This window comes from Callospermophilus lateralis, chromosome 2 (genome assembly GCF_048772815.1).
Source record: "Callospermophilus lateralis isolate mCalLat2 chromosome 2, mCalLat2.hap1, whole genome shotgun sequence".
In the NCBI taxonomy this organism is placed as follows: Eukaryota; Metazoa; Chordata; class Mammalia; order Rodentia; family Sciuridae; genus Callospermophilus; species Callospermophilus lateralis.
This window is the reverse complement of record NC_135306.1, coordinates 138,659,299-138,669,758: the sequence shown is the minus strand read 5'-3', so window position 1 is coordinate 138,669,758 and position 10,460 is coordinate 138,659,299. Positions and strand designations below refer to the sequence as shown.

Below are 10,460 nucleotides of genomic sequence, written 5' to 3'. Positions count from 1 at the left end.
CTGGGGATGTCGCTCAGTGATAAAGGACCTCTGGGTTCAATCCCCTGTATATAATAAATATATAGATTAAAAAAATAAAATAAAAAAACTAGCTGGCTTGGTAATTGCTCTCAAGACAATAATCAGAAAAGATTTTGTCCACTGCTTTGCTGCTGATTCTTTGGACAATATTCTCTGCTTATTTCCTTAAAGGATTTGAGAAAGTTTACTCTGAAAACATGTGAAGACCAAACGTCATCAACATACTATAGGACAAAAGTTAGGTTTTAAAAGGGAAAGTGGGAGGAAATTAGATTATCAAGAAACTAATTTGAGTAAAACTCAAAAACTTAGTTCTGATCTTCTTAACCAAGTTAGAGAAAGTGGCTGAGTTATAGTTTGCATTTTCTATTACAGAAGTTCTCAGTCCTATTAGACCCAGTGACTATTTTTTATAAAAACCATCTTAAGGCTGGGTTTGTGACTCAGTGGTACAGTGCTCACCTAGCACATGTGAGGCACTGGGTTCGATCCTCAGCACAACATAAAATAAATAAATAAAGGTATTGTGTCCATCTACAACTAAAAAATATTAAAAAAAATTTTAATGCCTTTTTATTATCCTGAAATGAGGTTTATGAGCGATACAGTTTATCCATACTATTTAAAATGAACATAAAACCATAACTCTAGCACAATAGAAAAATTAAAGGATATATATTAAATGATGATTATATACATACATATATATACATACATATATATATATATATATATATATATATATATATATATATATATATATCGTGTTTGTCCAAGCATGAATATACTGGGAGGTATAATTACGTCCCCCAAGCTTATATCTACAGAAGAATCCTTATGAGTACAACAGCTACAAATGCAGCCTGGTTTGCAGCCTGAGCTACTGAGCCACCATCAGCCTCATTGAAGGTGATGATACAATTTTCCTAAATAGTGGAGAACTTTGATTTTGAATTCCTAGAAAATTAAATAATATTGAAATTGAGCAAAACCCTTGTATTTACATGAAAACCTGATTGTTTCCTAGGCTCTAAAGCAGCCTTTTTTTTGTTTGTTTTTCCTTACATGGAAGTGTGATGAAAATTTTAAAATGGTGGCGAATGTTGGACAATTTTTATTTTGTGAGGCTTTCTTGCCCATTGCAGGTTATCCGCCATTCCTGGTCTCTGTCCGCACTGTGTTCCAGCAGTTCTTCCTCCTGCCTTCATAACAATTAATTTGGAAATTTGCTTGGCATTATCTTTTAAAATTGGCCACATGCATTTTCTTTGACCCACCAATCTACTAGGTGTATACACATCCAAGATGAGTACATATATTCATCAAAAGATTTATTGCAGCTGCATTATTGTTAATAGCCCCAGATGGAAACAACTCAGGTGCCTCTCACAGTGGAATAAGTAAATTGTGTCTATTCACACAAAGAAATAATACGAAAAGTGAAAATGAACAAATTACTCTTACAACAAAACATAACAACAACAACAACAAAACCCAAACTATGGATGAGTGTCACAATGTAAGCGACAGAGTCCCTGCTATGTGATTTCCAGAGTTCAAATGCTGGCAAAGCCAATCTATAGTATTTGTTGGGATAATGATTGGATGGGAAAATGGAGCTGCATTTCTGTGGTACTGATAGTGCTCTATCTCTTCACTTGGATGGGGTTCACTTGGGTAGGTTCACTCTGTGATACCAGCAGAGCCAAGAGCATAAACATAATTCTCTAGGAAGAGATCTGTGACATGTACAGGGAAGGGGGAAAAAAAAAAAGAAAAAAGAAAAAAGAAAAAAGCTAACTCCTTTCTCCTCAGTTCTCCAACTTTCTATTTCCTAAGAGGGGAGCCCAGCAAAAAATAAAACCAAGAAACAAATTCTCATTGCAGATCTGGCGACTCGAATGCACATCGCTCTTGACCAGAGGCATTCCCAGATTTGTCCACGTTGGTTAAGAAAGTGACCACCTTAACCCCGAAGGCTCTTCGCTGCCGTGGTAAGAAAAGGAGGATAAAAAACAAAGTTAAAAATTAAGTTTCTTTCCGTTCTCGCTTAATCGAGCTCCGGAATTACCCGGCAACCTAGAGGCCGGCTCATTAGGGGGCGGGGCCGAGTCCGGCGTGGAGGCCCGGGCTGGGGCAAGCCTTTGTCGTGTCCTAGCAACGCGCTCTTCCCTTAGCTCAGCAGGGCCTCTCCTGCTCCAGGCTCCCGCCCACCCTCTCACGGTGTCCGTCACGGTTCGGGTGGGCGCGGAGTCCCACACCCTTGGCTCAGCGCCGGGCTGCCTTTCGGCTTTTTGTGGTGGGAGCAGCCTGAGAGTCAGATTAGGGGCAGAGACAGCGAGAAGCAACGTTTAAGTTGACACAAAGAAAAAGAATCAACGGAGTTCAAGATTTTGGAAATTTTTAGTTTTAAAGCATATCCTAAGCTCCGGGGAGAAAGGGCTGAAGGGTGGGAAAATCATTTTGGTACGAACTCCATATAACGAAGGAAGAAAAGAGACCAATCAGGGACCCAGTATCGAGTTGATTGGGTACTGAGGATGTTGGACACTATCATTCCTGCTCTTCAGGACCTGAGCAGGCAGGTGCTGCCCACGCTGCCCTTGCTGAGCCAGGAGGGTAAGAGGCTTGGGGTGGGGGCTCTGGAGACTGGACCTTCACCTGCTTTTGGGCGTGGGGTGGTGGTGAGGTGGAATACTTATTTTTCTATTCCCTGGCTCCAGCCTGACATGGAGTGGCTAGGTTACTTTGTCAACTAGTTAGGTATCACATTAGCCAAGGCTGGATGTCCAGAGGCAGATTTTTTGTTTTTTTTTTAATTGGCTGTTGTAAGCAGGGAATGGAGGCAGATGCGGGTTTTGATTAAACGAGATAATACATATTAATATGTATTTTACACACACACACACACAGTATTTAGCTAGAGTACTACCACAAATAAATGCTACCTAAAAACAACCATCCCATTTCATCTACTGGGACAGATGGAAACCCTGTGGATACCTAGAGAAAAATTGTTGCACAGGAACTTTTAGATGGCTACTTTTCAGAGTTCATGCAAAGGCACCGTTGCTTTTGCTATCCTTGACATCTTGCAGTTTTGTTAAGAAAATCAAATGATCATAAAAAATATTTGATAACTGTTTGCAAGGGGACGTGGGCAGCTTTTCATAGAAGACTCACCAAGCTTGGTTAGTAGCAACACAATATGTTTTTACTGTAGTTTCTTAGTTGCCTCAAAATAGACTTTGAGATCTGTCTTTGGAAGAAAGGTGCTCCAGAAGTGGAAGCTATTATTATTATCAAGCCAGTGTAACTTAGACATATTGTCTAGATTTTAACTAAATAATTTTAGGGGACAAAATAGATGGTCATGAATGTGTCTTCTTTTTCTTCTCCTGAATCACTCCTAATTTTTTCCCATCAAAATAATTCTAAGAGAAGTATTAAATATGTATTTGGATTTAAAATATGTGTCATATTTATAAACTATAAATATATATGTGTGTATACTTTTTTTTGAAATCCTATCTAGAGTATTGATGTTGTCTAAAAACCTTGAAATTTACAATCTAGTGAGGAAGATACACATTAATTAAATAATCATACTAATAAATGTATATTTACATTTGAGGGAAGTGCTATGAAGAGAAAAATGGTACAATAAGAAGTCCCCTGCCCCCCCAGTTCACCTCAGTTCTGGGGATTGAACTCAGAGCCTAACAGACAAGTATTGTACCACTGGACCACTAGTCTACTCCTCCAGCTCTAAATTTTTTATTTTTTAGTCTGTTTTTAAAAACAGCTTTAACTTTGCAGCAAAATTTGCAAAATTTAGAGGAAGGTACAGAAATTTCTCCCACCCCTCTATCCCCATACATGTATAGCTTCCTGGGTTATCATCATGCCCCACAGGAGTGGTGCAGTTGTTAAAACTGATGAGCCTACATTGATACATCATAGTCAGGTTCAGTCTTGTACATTCTATGGGTTTGGACAAATGTAAGATGACTTGTATCCATCATTAGAGTGTCATACAGAGGCTTTCCACTGACCTCAAAGTCCTTTGTGTTCCACCTATTCATCCCTACCCCAGCCTCCAATTTCTGGATCCCACTGATCTTTCTACTGTCTCCATAGTTTGTCCTTTTCAGAAAGTTATATAGTTGGAATCATATAGTATGTAGCCTTTTAAAACTGGCTTCTTTTATTTAGCAATATACATTTAAATTCCCTTCATGTCTTTTCATAGCTTACTAGCCCATTTATTTTTAGTATTGAATAATATTTGGTTACCCAAATGCAGTACAGTTTTATCCATTTGCCAGTTTAAAGGCATCTTGGTTGCTTCCAAGTTTTGGCAACCATAAACATCTGTGTGTAGGATTTTGTGTAGATATACATTTTCAGTTCATTTAGGTAAATACCAAGAAGGATGATTGCTAGAATGTTGGTAAGAGAATAAAAAATTGCCAGACTGAATTCCAAAGGGTTTGTACCATGTTGCACTCCAGCAGCAATCAGTTAAAATTTCTGTTGTTCCACATCAGTACCAGAATTTACTATCACAGCATTCTAGATTTAGGTTATTCTATTCGGTGTATGTAGTGGTAGCTCATTTTTTTTTATTTCCTTGTACTGGGGATTTAATCCAGCAGCACTTTACCACTGAATTACATCTCCAGCCCTTTTTGTTTTTTATTTTATTATTTATTTATTTTAAAAATTAATTTTTAAAAAAAATCTGGAAAGCAGTATGGAGATTCCTTAGAAAACTTGAAATGGAACCACCATTTGACCAGCTGTCCCACTCTTTGGTCTATACCCAAAGGACTTAAAATCAGCATACTACAGAGACACAGCTACACCAATGTTTATAGCAGCTCAATTCACAATGCTAAACCGTGGAAGCAACCTGGATGCCCTTCAATAGATGAATGGATAAAGGAACTGTAGCATATATACACAATGGAATATTACTCAGAATTAAAATACAATAAAATCATGGCATTTGCAGGTAAATGGATGGAATTGGAGAATATCATGCTAAGTGAAGTAAGCCAATCCCAAAAACCCAAATGCAGAATGTTCTCTTTGATAAATGGATGCTGATCCATAATTGTGGGGGACAAGGGAAAAATGGAGGAACTTTGACTGGGCAAAGGGAAAGGCCAGGTGGGAAGGGGGCCTGGGGGTAGGAAAGATGCTGCAATGAGATGGACATTATTACCCTAGATTCATGTATGACTGCACATATAGTGTGATGCTACATTGTGTACAACCGTAGAAATGTAAAGTTGTGCTGCAATTTTGTACAATGAACCAAAATGCATTCTGCTGTCATATATACCTAATTAAAATCTAAAAAAGATACAGTTGTCAATAGACCTTTACTTTATTTATTTGTGGTGCTGAGAATCGAACCCAGGGCTCACACATGCTAGGCAAGTGCACCACCACCAAGCCACAAACCCAGCCATTGTTTTTAATTTTGAAACAGGGTCTCACTGTTGTTTATAGCCTCACTCAATTGCTGAGGGTCTTGCTAATTTGCTGGGGCTGGCCTTGCTAAATTTGCCATCTTCTTGTTCCAGCCTTCCAAGTAACTGGGATTATAGGTGTGTGCTACCTCACCCAGCTGGTTCTGTCCATTTCTGATAGAAGAGATTCAAAATCTCCAAGCACGAAAGTGGATTAATCTTTTGCTTTTTACAGTACTTTTAGGTTTTGCCTTATATAATTTGATGTTCTGTTTTTAGGCAAATGCATATTAAGGGTTATTATATCTTCTTGAATGATTGATCTTGTTATATAATGCTTTTCTTTATCCCCTATAGCTTTCTTAGATTTGAAGTCTTCTCCATCTGAAATTAATAGTTACTTGTTTTCTTTTGATTAGTGTTAGCATGATCTATTTTTCTCTATCCATTTACTTCTTTTTTGATTTAGTGCTATTTACTTTTATTCTTTCTTTTTAGATATACATGAAAGTAGAGTGTATTTTGACATATTATACATACAATACATTTACTTTTAATCTATATCTTTAAAGTGGGTTTCTTATAGACAAAGATCCTGATTTTGGACAAGTTGAAGGGCCTTTGTGGGCTTCCCAAGAAGGTAGTTGGATCAAATACACAAGTTCATAACCTTAGAGAGGGGTTTGAGGAATCTGGACTTATAAATAAACATTTGGGAATCATACTGGGCATGGATGTGAATGCTTAAGCAGAGTATCTAAAGGGGAAGCAGCCTAGGGTCCTAGTTTGAAAAAACTCATCATTTAATGGATCATCCTTGAGGAGGATAAGCCTGCAAAGTAGACTGAGAAGAAACAGCCAGAGAGGTAAGAGGAAACCCAGGAGACAGTGTGTCATGACAGTCAAAAGGAGGTTTGCTTAAAGGAGGGGAGTGATCAATAGTGTCAGACCTGATGGAGGGAATCAGAAGAAATGAACAATCAACATGCTCATTGAATTCATTGACCAGTGGTGATTTTAGCAAGGGCTTTATTGGATGTATGACAGAGCTGAAATCAAAATAACTGTGTATTAATATTCCACAAATTGTAAAGAGAGGAAGATAAACTCTAAACCTCAGCAAAATAGGAATGAACTTCATCAATGCATTTGTTCTTCACTGTGTATTCCAACTGCTTCTGTGTTTCACCAAAGTTCAATATTATGTAATTATAGTGCTTAAAAGGTCCTGTCATGATTTACAAATGTAAACTGAGTGTAACCATTAATTCCACAGAGGCAGGAAGGCTTAGGCCTAACATGCAGCATATGGTTCTTTCTTTTGCACTATGCTCTGTGACATAGTATTTAATATTATTGAATATTTTGTTCTGTTTTTACATGAATATTTTAATTTTAGAAGATTATATTTTAATTTTTGATATTTAAAAATTTTTGATATTAATATCTATTCTGGCATATGTTATTTTTCAACTTACATAATGTATGCTTAGTCTGTTTTTATAATGATAAGATACTTGTCATTGTGATTGAAAATATGGATTGAGTGTATAAACTATTTAGAATTTGAAGTGAAATGAAGGTTGAATTGAATGCAGAAGGTATATGTAAGAAATAGTTCTCTATAATGGTGATTTTTGGTATTTCAGTGATTAAAACAAATAAGAAATCCAGCTTTCCTTAAAATATAAAAGAGTAGTATATTATTTAATTTGCTTTTTAGACTGGAATGAGATTCTTTTCATTTTGAGATTTAGTAATGTCGTCTCTGAAAATTTGGAGTATAAGAATAAATCACCATCTATATAATTTACAAATCTATCACAATTGAATTACAGGGGTCAAAAACTTCCTAAGGAGAGTATGGATACACGTTTTCCTTTTTTGTTCAGTGAAAAAATAACTAATTCCAGTTAAAACAATTAACTCTGCTTTTGTATAACTTTGCCTTTTATATTTCATGGAGTAAAACATTAAGGGAGAACTTAAACAAATCATACGAATGAAAAGCTTAGTTAATTCTTTTCATTAGGGTTTGATTGCAAACTATACAGTTTCTCCTGGCCTTAATAAGTCATTTCTTCTGTTGTTAGCTTCCTGAAATCTGAGCTGCATGTCTAGGTGAAAGACTTTTAGTCATAAACTTTAAGTTTTGACTTAATAACTTTGAAAATTATCTGAGTAAATCTGGATTCTGAGATTTTTATTAGTGAATTAATGACATTTTTGATTAGAATAAAAATTATAACCCAGTATACAGTTTGGCCTGGTTGAAAGACCTTCTTAGTTCTTAGCAGCCAGCAGGAGAATTCTTTTGGCTATATGGGCAGGCAGGAGTGGGGAAAGCAGTCGGGTGGACAGAGTGTGGGAAACACCTAGTTATAGAAACTACATATCCAAGATTTAGAGGAAGGGCAGAACCTTTGCCCTTGTGCTCGCTGGGGTTTCATTGGCGGGTGATTAAATTTCCAACATCAAACTTATTCCCATGAGAGTAACTGCTACTTCTCATCCAGTTAACCTGCCCCTTCCCTAGCATAATAATGAAAATATTTATTATCTTTATTTGCTAGGATTAAAAGTTGCAATTTCCCTGCTTTACTTAGTGGTTTAAACCAGTAAGAAAAAAAAATGATACCAATAAATCAAGCAGTTGTCAAAGTGAGGAAAGAATTGGCTTTTGTCACCAACTTCATGTATGTCCCAAAGTGGCAGTCTGGTGAATGTCACCTTTCTTGATCTTCTACTCTGAGGATTAAAACGTAATAGTCTTGATTTGCATAGGGTTCATCATTGGAAAGTGTCATAAAGTGCTTATTGTCATAAGCACAAGTTTATATTTGGAAATGGAGATGTCAACATAGACATAATTTTCCATGTTTTTAAACATATCCAGAGCATATATTTGTATTGCACATTAACATTATAGTTTTTGGTAACTACCTATTTTGTACCAGTTTTTTTTATACCACAACTTGAGACAAGAAAATAAACATAGAAGGTGTCTTTCTGATCACAGTAGATAGTGCAAAATCTACCCATTAACTTAAAACAAAACCCTTGGGCCCTTCTCCAAGGTCTGTTTTTAAAAAGTATTATTCTAGACATAATATTAGTATATTTGTTGTTTTCAGAACACAGCAGACTAGAAGCAGTGAATCAGAACTTGGCAGGGGGTCTGCAGAGCACTAGCAGTAGAGAAAAGTGAGAGCTGGCAATTTTACAGTGAAAAATGAGAATGAACAGTAGACTGGAGAACCTAACAAAAGTAAAAGTGTAGGCACGGTTAATACACAGATGACAGCCATTCCTGACTAAGTGGCCCTTGGCCTAATTCCCATGTTATAGAATGGTATGAGAATAACTTTTCATATTAATTAGATAACAGAGTAGACATATAATGAGCGTTTTTTTGAATGAGAAATTGAGAAAAAACTAGATTATGGTTGGTTAACTTCATTTTTAGGATAAAAGGAAATGTGTGACTGGGTTTCCTTTATTCCAGAAAAAAATTCTTTAAAAAAATCTATATTATTATTATTATTGTTGTTATTAGCACTAAGATCCTATCACATAGGTGCTCACAAAGTATTTTGGTTTCTTTTGAATTTCAGAAGTCTCTACTATTTGGGGGAATGTTTCAGAGTTTGTGGAGCGGCAGCTAGCCCTGCACAAGGTAGGAATTATACTTTTAATGTCAGGATTTGAAGGCTCTTCCTTACATAGTCTTGTATAATTTTTTGGAAGTGGTATAAAAGTAGGCTTCAGAGCCACCCAGTTTAACTGTCATTGCTGTGATTCTGTGATGTTAACACTTAGGGCTTGTGGAGAGAAGGTTTAACAAATGTGGATTTTTTCCCTAGGTAATGATTTTTTAAGTTCTGCTTTCTAGCGATACAACGTGTAATGCCAGTCAGCCTGGGTTTGTGTAAAACTAGACCTGTTCTATTTGTGACCTGATAGTTCCCATACAGCTGTGGAATAATATAATGTTTCTTGTCTTGCTTCCTTACAGGGAATGGATTTTAATTGAAATACATGAAGACATTCAGGAACAAAACTTGCCAAAAATAAGAAACTTTGCCCAGGGCTAGACTATTTCCTCCTGTCGGGTCGGGTTTGGAAGCCATGGAACTGGACAAAAGTTTTGGGAGGAAGCTGTGGAACTTTATTAGAGCCATTGGATGAATTGCCCTTCAAATTTATTGTTATTATTATTTGGTTTAAGAATTTGAATTACTTATCATCATTTAAAATTGGGAGAGTTTATATAAATTGTTGAATTCTCCCCTCCCTTTTCTTGAAAATCAGTAGATTTAACAGCAGCAGTCTTCCATTCCTGCAGATGACACTTGGCTGGAGCCCAAGATGGACTCTCCCCTTCAGATAAGGCCTACACTCCACACCTCCAGTCCCTTGGCTGGCTAGTTAGACTCCTTTGCATTCTTTTATGACTCCTGCAGGCAGTAGAGTTTGTAATGCAGGCAGTAGAGTTTATAATCCTAGATGTATATTATCTCCCTAGAGACAGAAAACCTAGTTTGAGGGCCAAAAACATTTGCTACTATCTGTCAGCCAAGACCACACTACATTGTAGCATATGCCTTGAATGCTGGGTTGTCTGCTTTTAAGTGGGAGACATAAAATCTGAAAGAATGAGAAGCAGAGATTCTCATGCCCCCTTAAATGGCAAGTGATTAAAATTTAAAAGTCATACCAATTTAGGACAAGAGTAATTTTAGATATAGATTTCAAAAAGCTATGGCTTTATGCAATTTTTCATAATCTTCACAGCCTTTTCATGATATGGAGATGAGACATCTGATGTCCGAAACATTATGGATCAATATAGTTACACTTTAGACTAAATTTATTTGGAAATTTAGAATCTTAAAATGCTACAGCTGCTATAAGGGTTGTAGAGATTATTGGATTTTTAAGGCCTAAGCTTAAATTCTC

At 36.5% G+C, this 10,460-nt stretch overlaps 1 protein-coding gene across 2 annotated transcripts in view; it reads left to right on the top strand.

The window, feature by feature from the left end:
* Positions 1-2,561: 2,561 nt before the first annotated feature.
* Positions 2,562-10,460, top strand: part of Ccdc81 (coiled-coil domain containing 81) — a 46,673-nt gene continuing 38,774 nt past the window's right edge. For both annotated transcript variants that reach the window (XM_076843903.2, XM_076843902.2), the window contains exons 1-2: positions 2,562-2,640; positions 9,116-9,177. In XM_076843903.2, coding sequence (XP_076700018.2) covers positions 2,562-2,640; positions 9,116-9,177 — 141 coding nt within the window. The remainder of the gene's footprint in view (positions 2,641-9,115; positions 9,178-10,460) is intronic.